Source organism: Glandiceps talaboti, chromosome 7 (genome assembly GCF_964340395.1).
Source record: "Glandiceps talaboti chromosome 7, keGlaTala1.1, whole genome shotgun sequence".
NCBI lineage: Eukaryota > Metazoa > Hemichordata > Enteropneusta > Spengelidae > Glandiceps > Glandiceps talaboti.
In genome coordinates this window covers 19,319,444-19,335,906 of record NC_135555.1, presented here as the reverse complement: position 1 = coordinate 19,335,906, position 16,463 = coordinate 19,319,444, and the positions used below count along the sequence as shown (strand labels likewise).

The 16,463-nt window shown below is 34.0% G+C and overlaps 1 protein-coding gene across 1 annotated transcript; it reads left to right on the top strand.

The window, feature by feature from the left end:
- Positions 1–1,062: 1,062 nt before the first annotated feature.
- Positions 1,063–16,463, top strand: LOC144438056 (carbohydrate sulfotransferase 11-like). The gene is made up of 4 exons (XM_078127089.1): positions 1,063–1,075; positions 2,798–2,971; positions 3,635–3,723; positions 15,621–16,463. The coding sequence occupies exons 1-4, from the start codon at positions 1,063–1,065 to the stop codon at positions 16,461–16,463; spliced, it is 1,119 nt and encodes a 372-aa protein (XP_077983215.1).

The window sequence follows — 16,463 nt, the reverse complement described above, 5'->3', positions numbered from 1 at the left end:
ATGATTTCTTGTATGTACATATACATTTTTGGGTCAAAATAAGTAGATTTACAACAATTAACTACAACATGATTATTAACAATTAAAGATTATCCCCAGAACCCAATTTCAAATCAGTATGTAGTAATGCTATGAATACATAGCCACTTTATTTTAGTGCTGTGCTATAGTGAAAATTCTTCCATTTCTTAATTTGGAAATTTTTTTTAAAAGAAATAATTGCATGTTTAGGGATACAAATAGACCCATTAAAAGTAAAATCGTTTCTGTAGGATGTGAGCTAGACAGCTAAAAGAAACACCCCAAAAGTAAAAGAATTTAGATTTTCAACCTATATTGAAATATATATTGATCTCATACCTTATATATCCATTGTTGAAACAGTTAAATGTTGATTTCATGTAAGGAAATTGCTAGTGTTTATTACAGAGTGTGGTCACTATGAAAAATAGGAAATAACTCATCAAATTGAACTATAAATGATACTATCATTAGCTGTGATCCACTGAACTCGGCATTCAGTATATGTACCTCTAGCTCTGCATATGTGGCACAGCACTGTGACCAAAAGCTACAATATATGCAATAAATACATAAATCATAAAATAAATACATCTAGTAAGATGTATTTATTGATTTTGGGTACAAAAATACATGTAGAACCCCTCATTGAAACCTTTATAGTAATGTTACCATGGATACTTCTTTTATGAGGAGACAATATAAATAGTTTTTATACAACTTGTATGATTTGTTGCAATTTGAATGTATGCTTTACTATACGTAAACACTCGAGTCAGTGTGCATGTATGTGTGATTATACAATGTAGTACTAGTACAGTTGGCGAGACAGATGAAAAATAAATATATTTTGTTTGAATACATCTACTGAAAAACAAACTATAAATTCATTAACTTTAAATTGGGAGGACATTACTATACTGATACAGGAATGTATATAATGGCTGGGGGTTCCATTGGGAATGAATACATGCGTCGGAAACTCTAGTCCTAGACCCCTAGTCCTGCTTGCAGTCGGTGCACGCTTGGAAGGGACGACTTATGCCGTATGCAAGTAGGAATACTAGACCCCTAGCGAAACCAAACAAGTGCACACCATCGTGGGAGAGCAGAATATCGACAACAGAATAAGTTTTGGAAGCCTTTTACAAAAGAGTACTGTTATCAATTTGTTATATGGTGTTTTTTAAGGCCTGTAAATGACGATGTTATCGGGGTTGCATGATCAATTTTACTGGAGTTCAGGGACTAAAGTTTCTCCACTGACGCGACGCGACGTGGCAACTGATTACTAAAAAAGTAGCGACGGAAAACATATAAAATGCTAAATGATGTTTCAACTAATAAAATGGCAAATTAGCTTCGCAAAACAACTTCAGTGTGCAAGGGAAGTTTTTGAAAAACTCTGCGTAGTCCGATGATTTTATGTGCTGCTTCTAAGTTCTATGGTACCTGAGAGTTGATTGTTTACGTACATTTGAATAATGTTTTTGTTGCAATTTTTTCGCCATTGTTGTTTAGTGCGGAAAATTATCAAATGCCAAAGATAATTCTATAGTGGTCATTATGTCACCTTCTCACGTCAAGAAACCTGACAAAACTCGTCACCGGTATTAAAATTATATTCATGACAGTATAACTTCCTCTGTAGGTGTGAATGGTTTGTGGGCCACGTTTACAGACTGGCAATATAGGGTTAACAGCAACGTTTCTTTTCCTCACTCCAATGTACACTCTACCAACCCCTCCAACGAGGACATACTTCATCGCTACTATTCCACCATACTCGAAAACAATATGAGAAGACTGTATGAGTTATACCAGCCCGACTTTGAGTTATTTGGATATCCATTTCCAGAGAAGTTCATCCAATGGTCTATGTTGCCCAAGGTTCATTTCGTGGAAATGAAACAATACAAGACAATCCAATATTTATTGAACTCCTACTTAATATAATTATCATTATGATCTCTTGTTGGTAATGAGTCCGAAAAAGACAAACCTCGTAGGTACTTACAGGTCCTCTTCTGACTAGCAACTGTAGGCCTTGCTGGGCCTGTAATGTCAGCTCTCTTATCTTCATACATGTCAAAAGGGGTTGATCCTTCCATAGTTGATCTAATCCTTTTTCAAATGTCTGAATTGTTCTTGCTGTGACAACGGCATTAGGTAGACTATTCCAGAAGTCCACGCTTCTATGGATGAATAAGTATTTTCTAATATTCAGTCTTAAAATTCGTTTCTCAATTTTGTACTGGTGTCCTCTAGTGTCATGTCTTGTCTTGCGTAGTTTGATAACGTTGGAAACGTCACTGTTGTACCTAGCGAATCCTGTTATTAGCCCAGGAATAACTACTCACCATGGTATCATTCGCCATAATCGGATAATTTTCAGTGAATATAAATTTGATGGGTTTTTGATGAAAACAAATTACTCCAGTTGTAGTGATAAGGTATCGCGGACTTGAATAGTTTGAATTCATTGAATTATATTAGTATTTGAAGTCACCTTCTCTCAAACAACTTATAGTGTGATAATATACCATTCAATGTTATTCTTATATTATAACATTTTGGCTTTTATTTCATGTTCTATTTCATGTACATGTTCATCAAAGACAGGAAGATGCGTCATACTACTTTCGTTTATGTATCCAAAGTAGTAGTTACAATAACAACATTATATATTTTAGTGATGTACGAACATTTCTGGTATATCTTGACTCACCTTCACCTTCAAAATGGGTAAATCACTTCAAAACTCTTCATAATTCAGACTTAGAAAGAACACGTTTTGACATTACGGTAGCAGAATTTCTAGACAATTTTAACGCTTCTGTCAAAGCTCCAAATACAGATTTACAGGAATTTTTAAATGAGGAAATACCTAATGGTGAAATACTACAAGCAGTAGATAAACTTAAATCCGGTAAATCACCCGGGCCAGATGGTATTTCTAATGACTTCTAATAGGTTAGGTAAGTTCATTTCGGTACTTCATTTTATCTTTAACGCTATCTCTGATACAGGACCTGGTGATTTCCCTAAAGAATGGAGTAAGGATATTATAGTCCTGTTGGACAAGAAAGGCAATCTCCATGATTCAAATAATTTTAGATAGAGGTATAGCCGTACTTAGTTCAATGGGAAAATTATTTATCTTAATCTTAAATCAGCGACTAGTTCAATGGGCAGATATAGTGGGTTGCATTTCCGACTGCCAGGCGGGTTTCAGAAGTGGCTTCAGCACAGTTGATAACATTTTCACTTTGCACATTATAATTCAGAAATACCTGTGAAAACCAAAGGGTCGTTTTTACTGCGCTTTTGTCGATTCAGTAGGCTTTCGACTCGGTAAACCATAATCTGTTGTATAGACTTTGCTTGGAAGGGATCGGGGAAAGATGTTTTGTATTTTAAACTCATTGTATGCAGAGATCAAATCTTCTGTGAAGGCTTGACAAGGTATCACTGATAATTTCCAGTGCCCCATCGGAGTAAGGCAAGGGTGCATGCTTAGCCCTTTTTAATTTCTCTCTTCATAAATGAATTAAATAGTATGTTAGCCAAATTACTCAAGAACTGTATGATTTATTTTCACTTCTTTATGCAGACGATGTAACCAATTTTAGTGATTCACCAGGTGGTTTACAACGATTTCCTACAAAATTAAAGTCGTTCTGCATGAAATGGAAACTAAGTGTAAATATGAGTAAAACTCAAATCATTGTATATAGACATGGTGATATTGTGAAACAATCCGAATAGTGGATATCCAATGGGGAAAGAGTGAAAATCGTTAGTTATTACAAATATCTTTGTCTGATGTTGTCAAGTAGACATAGTTGGAGCAAAGCGGTGTCAACACTAGCAGATCAGGCCTGGAAAGTCAAGGGGAGTATTTTTCATATGGTCAGAAATACGGGTGCTTTGCCACACAAAGAATATTATAAACTTTTTGATAGAATGATCTTACCAGCAATTACACATGGTGCATAAATTTGGGGTTATAAACAGTATCAGTCTGCTGAAAGAATACAACTTAAATATTGTAAAGCATTCCTTGGTGTTAAGGCAACAACGCCTGATGTATGTGTCTAGGCAATTGCGCTAGATAGTCAATCTTTATACACACTGTCAAAACCTTACAAATATATTGGTTAAAACTCTTTAAAATGCCACAAAACAGAGTAGCTAGGCGTAGTTACGATCTTGCAGGGCCAGGTGACTTTGATGCCTTTCTCTGCCAATTCATGACCAAGCAAATTATATGTTTAAACAAAACTGGTGGTTAGAAACGTGTTCAAATAATAAACATTGTCTTTATCAAATTTCCAAGCTTATGTTTATACGTGAAGACTACTTGTCATTAAATATGGATTTAAAACTTAGTTGAACGTTAGCCAGTTTGAGATGCTCTAGTCTTGGGCTGTAAATTGAGGAAGGCGGGTCAAAGGGCATCGATTTTGAAGACCGTTTTTGCAAAATGTGTATGTCAACAGATGTTGAGGACGAATTTCATTTCATTTCAGTTTGTCCCATCACAGACAAGTAACACAAGTGTTACCTGTCTGTTGTCCCATGTACCACAATCTAAGGGAAAATACTTACCGAAATGGTTGTATAGAGAAACTGCTATAGAAAAATATTATGCGCTCACGTCATATAATAAGAATTTTGTAATAATCAGCTTGGCAATTTGTGTGTACAAATCTATTAATTTAAGAAAGGAATGCATTTAAATTATTTAGTTGTTTCATTCATGTATATAAAATCATTTTACTTTTCTCTCTGTATGCTGTAACCATTATATTTCTATTGCTCGTTTTTTGTGAATGTGCAATTTGGGCCGATGGCCTTTAAGAGCAATAAATGTATGTATAAATATGTCGGTATATCCGGAAGGGAAAGTGGGCACACAGTTTGTGATATAGTTTGCGACGTTATAAATTGGCCATGACAGCTGTTTTGCAATTGCGAGGACATGGAAGGGGGACTACCGACAGTATTACACATTTTCAGACCTGTATTTAGACTTCTCAACCTGACACCATTTAAGATACAATTTGAAATCGCTATATTTTGTGTTGATATAATGGGGTACAACATTTAAAGGACCAATTGGTATCAAAATTATTATGAGGTAAGAAATGAAAAATTGTTATGTATGTCTGTATAATCATCTTTGTTATTGAATTCAGTGTAAAACGTTTCATCACTTTTCAAACTTTATGACCGTTGAGAGTGTACATCAATATATGAACATGGAAAAGGGATTATATTGAAGTGGCGAAAAGTATTGACGGGGCTTCTGTCGAAGTTTGTAATGATTGGTTAATATAGTGAAATACACCCTCAATGGTTATAACGTTTGAAATATGACGAGATATTCTACTGATCACTTGCATAGCCTAGGTCGAGGAAGTAGGTATTTGGCAAAGTACAGAGATTCAAGCAACAATTTTCGCATTAAAAATCCTATATATTTTAGTCTTTCTTCATTCTACCTAATACATCCAACACCATACTCGGTTACAGCCTGTGATTGAAGGAACAACAATACTTCATATCCAATTCCATCACCGTAAAATAAGTAACGTTTTCTTTAATAGGGATAATGAAACATATTTCTGACCTAGTGTACGTTTCATTGGTTGTAATATTGATCGCAATAGATTAGTATGGGTGGCACCATATGGATAATTAAAAAGTCACTGAAATCACAAAGACCAGTATTCAGTATCAATTCTAATATGCTTAAGATGATACAAGCCATCTGATTGGTTAGCAAGTTATGATATATTTTGCAACATATCTTCACATGCTGGTCCTGCAAAATAGGTTAATGTGCCAGGCTCTACGACATTCCGTTGTAATTTTCTCGTCAAAGAGAGCTGTTGTAACATTTTCATACCAGGTTTAGTTTCAACTACTAATACTATCATGGCTACGTTATTCATTCTGAAAGAATTTATTCTAATTACTCCGGATTTAAAAAAAAAAACACATAAAAAATTGCGCTAGAACAGTTAGACTGCGCATCATATATGACCAGGTGACCTTTCGATTACCCTGAACTGGACCGGGTAGCAACAACACGCGCAGGAAACAGTTCACAATAATTAGCAGGCAAGGATATATAAATTTAATAGTATATTTATTTAAATGGAACAACCATTTTGTCAATGAACTAAATATTAATTAAATGGATATTACAGAATTCAAAATTGTTTTGAATTTAAGTAATTGACAGGCGTGCGCAAAGAGGAATTTACCCTTGCTTATAATTGAATCGCCCAAAATGACGAAATGCTACCTCCCAGTGACGTTGCAGGCATATTCTTGTTTTCTCCACTACTTCAGAATATTAATTGTGATGGAGTTTGATAAAACCTGACCAGAATTCTGCAGATAGTGTGAACCACAAGGTGAAATTTCTTCAAGCCCCTGTATTTGTTACTCCCCTAAAAATTAATAGTTTCCTCTTACCATATGGGGTGGTTGCCAAATAAGATATCAAATGGTTATCCCCTACAAAAAGACATGGTTGCGCCTTAAAATTAGCAAATGAGTAAGCAACACGAGTACATTTCATAGGGTAAAGCTTGCTGATGGTGTATTAGTCAGAAGTAAACCCCACAGCAGTACGTTACGGTACGGTAAGCACTAGACTCCATCACATTTCATATTTAATTCAACTTGAATGATACGGTAAGCACAAGATTCCATCCCATTTTAAATTTATTTCAACATGAATGATACTGTAAGCACCAGACTCCATCATATTTCATAGTCATTTCAATATGAATGATACGGTAAGCACCAGATTCCACGTCATTTTATGATCATTTCAATTTGAATGATACGGTAAGCAACATACTCCATCACATTTCAATATTGAATTATTTAACTTGTTAAATCTTTGCAATCATGGATGATTAACATCCAATGGAAACAATCGAATAATATTGCTGTCCTATTTCTCCAGACATGATGTCCCTCCATGTAAAAGGAAATGTTAGTATGTATGTAGTACTGGTGAATTTGAAGCATCTCTAGCTAATGTATGAGTATCAATTAATTAATGTTACTCGTATAGTATATCAGATAATTCATGTGTTACTCATAAAGTATATGATAATAATTGTAATATTGAATATTGAATTGAATCGTGTTGTGAAGTCCAGTCATTGCTCTCCATTTATCCAATGGCAGTCTTTGTTTTGGCCATTGCAGTTATCAATATCAGCATGTATACTGCAGCTTTGGTTCATCATATAGCTGTACGGTTCAAAATGATGAAGACAGGATACAACAGTAATTTGAAACATTTTAGTCGAATTGAAACTTTTTTTTTTTTTTAATGTGACATTTACAAACAATGGAAACAAGATGGACTTGTGAACTTTAATGAGAGAAAAGATGCACAATATTATACTTCAGCAGTACTAGTATATTTGGTTTGTGATTTGCAGGATTAACAAACAGTAATTGAATCACATCACTTTGAAGTGTAGAAAGGCAATATGTAACTGTTGACAGGATATCTTTGTTAAGCAGCCAGTGTATTTTGGAGTCTTTATTTAACTTGCTTATCTGTGCTTGTTGCCAATATTTATGACTGTGATAATGCAGTCTTACATATTGAACACTGAATGAACTGTTGTAAGAGCTAGTTGCACTACTTTTTGGGCATTGCTGACAAAATTGAATACAAGAAAGTTTGTGTTGAATTCCATAATTTGATAAAACTTTATTGTAATCAAGAATTATAGCTGGAGTATTACATATCATGTTATTTGATATTCATTTTTAGTTATTTTTCCTTCAGTAGACAAGCATTTCTAGAGATGCAAACAACGTTCATTCTCCCAAAGTTATCGGAAGAAATCCGTAATGATATCAACAGATAATTTAAGTTAGAATTTACTAATACTAGCACAACAGAATTTTGAACAACAATTGGACAGTTTTAAAATTATTTATAATGTCAGGTGTTATTTTTAATCCATATTGATTAACATTATAGTATATTTGTGATATTATATACTATACAACTTGGTTCCCAAGTTACTACATCAACCTTGATAGTAGATATTGGTTCCCAAGTTACTACATCAACCCTGATAGTAGACATTGGTTCCCAAGTTACTACATCAACCTTGATAGTAGACATTGGTTCCCAAGTTACTACATCAAACCTGATAGTAGACATTGGTTCCCAAGTTACTACATCAACCTTGATAGTAGATATTGGTTCCCAAGTTACTACATCAACCTTGATAGTAGATATTGGTTCCCAAGTTACTACATCAACCTTGATAGTAGACATTATATTGTTGGAGTCACACTGAGACTTTGAGATTATCAACACCAAACACCAGGGTGTGCAATGTACATACTTAGTAGTTTAGTGAAGGAATAAAAAAATATGACTTCTTACTCTGGTGACCATTCTGAATATTTAATAAGATAATGTGACTAATATTAGCATATCTTTGAAAACATGTGTTTGTCTTAAATATAAATATACATGGTTATGCTTGATTATATAATATGAATGAAGTTTTATGGTAGTTGCTATTTTCATTTACCAGTTTCACATTCTTAAACCCCCCCCCCCCCGCCAGCCAATGTAGAGAGTTAAAAATCACATATAGGTATCCAACATCAGCACAAAGTGTACATATTCTGTTGTCATGGCAACAAAAAAGTGTTGCTATGGTAACATTAGGTTTATCTTACCAGAAGGCCAGTCATTGATACTTGATACTATATCTGAATGCTGACGTTTGATAAGTTTTTATCTACACTACAGTAGAAAGTATATAACCTAGTCCAGTGGTTAGAATTAGGTAATATTGCAAAGGACATAACCATGGCAACAAGTCAACTTGTAATCATATGTATGTTTGTGAATCACAACATGTCAAATAATAAAGTTAATGTATATATTATTTGAATGTGTTATTGTTTTCAAACTGACTCACCACTACAATAGTGTAGTATGGTATTATATCATTGGTAAGAATCCCTAAAAGATCGGTTGCCATGGCAACAACCACCTTTTGGTTGTCGTGCCAATACTTCAAACATATGCTTAGCAACTGTTCTTTGTGTTTCTTGGCTAATTTAATGTACATGCATACACAATTCCAGTCATTCAACATGATACTACTGGTGTTCATTAATGCTATTCATATGTGCATATATGCAAATTAACACTAATTCATGCAAATATTCAAATGAGTATATCTCCATAAATTAACCCTGACCTTGGTGTATGGCACCACTCATATGAAAGCTGAGATGGTCAAGTATCTAAATCCAGTGAAAACTCAAAATTGAAAATTTGACCCTTAAGGTCCCTTTTGTCATCTGACGGCTCATATAACATACGTAGTTTGCATCGTTGTTCTTATGGTAATTAAAGCCAGCAGCATGGATATGTGCGATTAGTCTTTGACTGTCTTCATATCCACTTCTACGAGAAGAATACTCCAAAATTCGAATGGGTACAAATAGATACAGTCTTTAATGGTAGAAATGTGTGCTTAAGTTTCTCAAGACGAAACTTTATCTTACAGAGTTGAAGGTTAAGATGCTCACCTAACAGGCTGATTGCCAAAACATTTCATTAAGAAATCAAAACTTAATACACATTCGTGTACTCCTCTGCAACATAAAATATAGATATTGTATTTCTTTCACAGTTGTCATGTTACCACAACCCAAAGGTACGTACATTAAAACATTCTATACATATTAATTAAGTTATTCCCCATGATTGTTCATTGTTATGTAAGAATTAAGTCTTGATTTCATTGCACATAATCGGAGATAAATGTGGTTTTAGGGTCCCGTGTTGACAGATACGACTTATCAAAAATCAAAACCGTGTGTATAATGTATTATTTATATATGTATATATTTCAAGTTGGTGACTGATGTACTCAGAAAGCCTATTTACACTCTTGGCATAGGCACATAGAAAATGTAAACACATAGGTACGAATGAACTGACAGGGTGTGTAATACATACGTATACAGAAATATCATGTGCCCAGTTATTGTTGTTGGCTTTCAAGTGTCTGTTTTATTAAGTATTGGTTAAAGATAAAAACAGACAAACAACTGATTTCTCAAATACATACACTATAATTATTTGGGAATTCCTTCAAAAGGTGTTCTCCCTAAACTGTTTAATTGCACAAAATGTTAATATTGAGCCATCGTGACTTCATTGTAGAATACTTTAAAATGTTTAAGTGATGGTTTGAATTCACGAACTATTTTTACTTTCTGACATACGACAGCATTTGTTGAGGTGCACCAACAATATTAAGAGTCTATCTGAGAAAGGTGTGTGCACTCACATAGTTCGGAGTATCGTACTGTTACAGTAAAATGACACATAGGGATCGTATTAGTACAGAGACAGGGATTAACTGACTGATAATTCGATCGATAATTCTCTTTTTTATTTCTTTCATAGAAAAAGGAAAACTTATGGGAAAATTAATAACACAAACAAAAATAAAAACAAATGAAGTAAAGACAGCTGAGTTTTGTTAATTATGTTATTGACGACTCGGACAAATAATGTAAAATGAAAATTACCCACCGCAGTTTGAAATAGATGTAGTGATGAAAATATCATATATTATAGGCAGCAAAGAATAACGGAATCGGATTGTACTAACCATAAATGGTGCTGCGCATGTGGCATTGTGTAAACAGTACGTTGTTTTTAAAATATTAAACATGTTGAAATTAGACAGCAGCTTGGAACTGCTTTTGTTTATACTATCAGCAATCCAATTCAATCCAATCTAACTGTTCTGCCAGATACGTGGAGTTTGTTATTATGATACAGTTGGATGAGGAGGTCTGAGAATTAAATACTAATCCTCAAACTGCTGAAAATCTGATCAAAATGAAATTAAAACAAATAAACGTTGTTTTACCTTATGTGGTATCCTGGAAGATCCAGGCGTTACTTCCACTTTAATATATAATACATTCTCTCACATAAGCGGAGGAACAGCAGGACCTTTCAGACTGTGTGAGGTTGTTTAAATTTCTCATTGTTGAATCCCAAACTTCATGCTTGTCTTTGAGTTTTTAAAATAATTCTCGTCTTTCCTGGATGATACAACTTGTAACACTATGACCATGATTTGCCTTGTATAGCATCCATATCAAGTGCAAAAGTATACCAATTGTTGTACCCATCAGCCCCGAATGTGATGTCTTTCAATGTCATCAATCTGTGAACAATGTTAGTAGTGCAAAGCAAGTGAATAGTCAATAACCACAGTGTAAACATAGACGTCATCAAATATTGTCTAGATCTCATTGAGAGCTAAATATAATCACGGTTGACTATCATTTACTGTAATCACTCTAATGTTTACAAATTGACGATGTTTAATAGAAAGGCAGCAAACCAGGTTTATAATGAAAGCTCTTGAAAGTATGGAATCGTCTACACTTGATATGAATACTATAAATGAGTGTGTAAAACACAGAAAGCACTTTACTTCAGTGTTAAGGGTTGTATTTAAAGCTGTTACATTTACATTTCATCCACAGTAAAAATGAACCACCTTAAAACACTGTTGATTGGTATCTGCCTATTGTGGATAATTTGGGTTCCTGGCAAAATTAGCGAATTCCTGACATGGCGTAAGTTACCTAGCTATACAATGTTAATGTCCCTGTTTATAAAAAAAAAAACGGAATCAAATATAAAAATTAAACTATAAATCCATTTTGCTTTTGAGCATAACTGAATTGATAAGGTTCAGTAGTGCTATAGGTATGGTGTGGTGTCTGTCTGTCTGTCTGTTTGTTTGTGTGTGTGTGTGTGTGTGTATGTGTGTGTGTGTGTGTGTGTGTGTGAGTAGTATAGAAAATAGGAGTTTAAGCCCAGTTTAACGACATCCCCCATTTTTCACCTATTATAAGGTAAATTAAGTCTTATATCTGTATTAAATCAATTTATTCATATATATATATATATAACTATAACCTGATATTAGGTAAATTAAGTCTTATATCTGTAGTAAAATTGACATATCTGTTTTAAACTTGTTTTAAGGTAAATTAAGTCTTATATCTGTATTAAAATCAATTTATGGAATTCAATGAAACGACATGTCTGTTTTAAACTAATTATAAGGTAAAATTAGCATTAGTAATCGATCATATTTGTCTTGTCTGTTTTAAACTTGTTATAAGGTAAATTAAGCCTCGCTACTATGCTGCTACGCTTGACTTCCCCCGTCACGCTACTATGATCCATATATACTATCTGTCTAATTGAACATTTCAGTGACGCATGTCTAGGTTACAAGGTCACTAAGGTTACCAAGGTTACCAAGGTCAGTTGGCAGTGACAAGAAAGAAAACTTGTAAGTTAAGAAAATTTCAATTTCAGAATCTCGAATATTTTTTTTATAAAACCCACGTAAGCACTAATTCAGCCTAAAGCAGTTATCATGTTGAACCATAATATTAAACCACCACCAAAGTTTCGCTGACTTGAATTCGTTTTACAGTCTTACACACATATTGATATCTTTTAAAAAACCTTTGCAAAGTAACTTAAATGACTTTAATAAAGTTAAAAAGAATAATTCAAGTAACTTGAACAAGTTCTTGAATAAGTTCTTGAACAAGTTCTTGAATAAGTTCTTGAATAAGTTCTTGAAAATAACTTAGAAACATGATATGCAAACAATGGGGTGATAATTCAAGTAACTTGAACAAGTTCTTGAACAAGTTCTTGAATAAGTTCTTGAATAAGTTCTTGAAAATAACTTAGAAACATGATATGCAAACAATGGGGTGATAATTCAAGTAACTTGAACAAGTTCTTGAATAAGTTCTTGAATAAGTTCTTGAAAATAACTTAGAAACATGATATGCAAACAATGGGGTGATTATCATGATCTATATCTTAAAACTGATGTACTTTTATTAAGAAAAGAATAATTCAAGTAACTTGAACAAGTTCTTGAATAAGTTCTTGATCAAGTTCTTGAAAACAACGTTAAACTGGGCTTAAACTCCAATTTTCTATACTACTTGTGTGTGTGTGTGTGTGTGTGTGTGTGTGTGTGTGTGTGTGTGTGTATGTGTGTGGACGACTTAAACTCAAAACTTTAAAACTCAAAAACCACCAGACCGATTGCCTTGGTATTTGGTGGGGACATTACCTTTGGTGTCTAGTTGGGAAATTGTCCAAAGCAAAATGATTGCAGCACAGATGATTTGGGTAAAAAATGTCATTTGTGGTCAGAAAACTTAAACACAAAGGTTTTTGAGCAGATTGGTCTGAAATTTGGAGGGAATGTAGATTAAGATTTGTTCATGACATGATGTTTCCATCAGTAATATGCAAATTGGGGCTGGAAATGTGTCCTTGGTCAAAATTCCAAACCTACTGATCAGATTGAAATTTAATGGGGATGCATCTGGCAATGTATAGATGAAGAAATATTAAGCACATAATGATCTGATTGGCGATATGTAAATTAGGGTTAAACGTGAATTTGGTTCAAAAACGTATACTCAAAAAGTACTTAATTGATGAGACTGAAAACTTGGTGAGATGTTTCTAGAAGTATTATTCTGCAGATTTTGTTGGCCCTATCAAACATGAACACGCCCTTGTAATGTATGCAAATATACCTAGCAACAATGACCACATCCATAGCAACAGCCAAAGATAACAACACTGATTCTTAGACAAGGGAATAAACATTCGAAAAAATGTATGTAAATGTGACTATAGCAAAAAGGACCATGCCCATAGCAACAGCTAAATGATCACCATATATTGCTAAGGTAACAACAGGAATTATTAAACAAATAAAAAAAAATTGAAAAAATGTATGCAAATATACCCAGCAACAAGACCACGCCCATAGCAACAGTCATATGGTGATGGCTATCACAAAGATAACATCAGGGATTCATAGACAAGTGAACGAACATTCAAAAATTGTATACAAATATGTCTAGCAACATGACAACACCCATAGCCACTGCCAAAGGACTGCTTATATTGCAAAGTTCATGACAGGATTCAATAGGTAACTGGATAGTCATTCAGAAAATGACCACCTGTACCTAGCATGGATCAGCATGTGGATAAACATTTTTGAAAACTGTACAGTTGTGCTACAACACACGTAATTAGCGCTATTGTTTTAAAGTTACACTTGCAAAAGAGGATGTATTTTGTATTGAGTATGTGAGGGTTAGACTGACAAAGTTGCATTATCGTTTGTTCATTATATTAACTATTATTATCTCTGCCGGACTAGGATTAAAATGTCTTTGTTAAGTTAACAGATTTTAGTAAATGTGAAACCTCGGTTGACAGTGGAATCTCGCTTGACTTGAAACATAGCACAATACATATATAATACATTTACATCATATTGCTGTATTTATACCATATATATTTATTTTTTGGACTTGGAATATAGCACAATACGTAATTATATAACACATTTACATCATATTTCATATGTTATATATTTATATATATATATATATATATATATATATATATATATATATATATATATATATATATATATCATCCATTTATATATTATTATATATATAATTGTTTTTCTCTGAGCCTTCATTTACTTGTTTATTTATCTGTCTATTTATTTTCAAAACAGATGCAAGTACGACTACCATCGCTGGCTCTAACATCTCACTGACAGAACAAATCACAAACAACTTTCTTCAAACAAATGTTACCAAGGTAATAGAAAATGTGAATCACTCCATCTTCATCTTTCTGCTGTACTCCTTAACACATCCGTCATTTAATCAATCATATAATCAATCAATCAAATCGATCAATCAATCCATCAATTTATTGGAAATCAATTTGCACAGCGCCAGTGTAATCTGACGTTCAGACGTCACTTTCAAAGTTCGGAAGTAGTGTATATGATCGTACAGTTAGAAGGCTCGTAAGAATACAAACACTTCTTTATGAGGAAATCGTTGTACAAAGTAAGATTAGAAAATGCCAATAAATTATATTGTCAGTACATTAGTTACTATTTTAACTGTTATCTGTATTCGTGAGAGGGTTACGTTATTACAATGATACGCCCGCCACAAAAAGACAGTGAAACTGAACCAAAATCATACACATTCACAAAACTCACAATATTCACAACGGACGTCAATAACAGAGAAAAAATACGAGTAAAAATATAAATAGGAAAAGTGGACGAAAGAAACATATTGGAAGAAAATTAAATTAATTTTGATTAGTCATGACTAACCAGATGATGACATTTGTGTACGAAGTGCTAAGTGCAACGGTTACCACAGACCACTAATAGAAGCTTTTTATAGTGGTCTTGGGTGCAACAAAGGTTTCACCGGGTATCATGGCTTCGTCAGTGTTTTCTGCACGTATCCTATCATCGAAGGGACGTTAAATTTACGAATATACACTGAACGTGTGTGCACAGATGAGTTTTCATCATTCTATTGTCGTATTGTTTTTATATTCGTTTTATTCATTACATTCTGCATCTTCTATTCGGTTGCAGGATACTTATCAAAGTCGTTTAGACCATTATAGAAAAGAGTGTCAGAGATTGACAGAAAAATCTGGAAAACATCAGGCTATCACGAATAGAATCTTGTATGAAGACAAGCATAAGCTTATCTACTGTGCTGTCCCAAAAGTGGCAAATTCAAACTGGCGAAAAGTTTTACTGGTTCTACTTGGAGTCCTGAATAACACCGAAAATGTGCACCCTACGTTAGTTCACGGACGGTATCAAAACCGTATACAATTTCTAACAAAACTTCAAATCATGGAACGAACCAGGCGGCTAGAAACTTACTTTAAATTTATTTTTGTTCGTCATCCATTTGAGCGGATTTTATCAGCTTTCAGAGATAAATTTGAATCGACAGCTTCCTGGGATTTGTACTTTCCAAAGACATACGGGCCGCAGATAATTCAGCGATACCGTACCGGATCTAATCGTACGCTCAACACCAGCCAGATGAATATACAATTTAGGGAGTTTATTCAATTTATCATAGACAGTGGTCCCAGGACGTCTGCGTTTGACCATCATTGGAGACCAATCTATCAACTTTGTTCTGTTTGCGACATTGCCTATGATCTCATCGGGAAATTTGAGAATCTTGACAAAGAAGCCCTCTATGTTCTGAAACGAGCTGGTGTTAACGGCAACGTTTCTTTTCCTCACTCCGATGTACACTCTACCAACACCTCCAACGCGGACATACTTCATCGCTACTATTCCACCATACCCGAAAACAATATGAGAAGACTGTATGAGTTATATCAGCCCGACTTTGAGTTATTTGGATATCCATTCCCAGAGAAGTTCATGCAATGGTCGAAGTCCCCCTAG

Coding starts and splice junctions, on each gene's coding strand:
- LOC144438056 (XM_078127089.1), top strand. Junction 2,972..3,634: donor TAAATCACCCGGGCCAGATG/GTATTTCTAATG, acceptor TTCTTTATGCAG/ACGATGTAACCAATTTTAGT. Junction 3,724..15,620: donor GCATGAAATGGAAACTAAGT/GTAAATATGAGT, acceptor ATTCGGTTGCAG/GATACTTATCAAAGTCGTTT.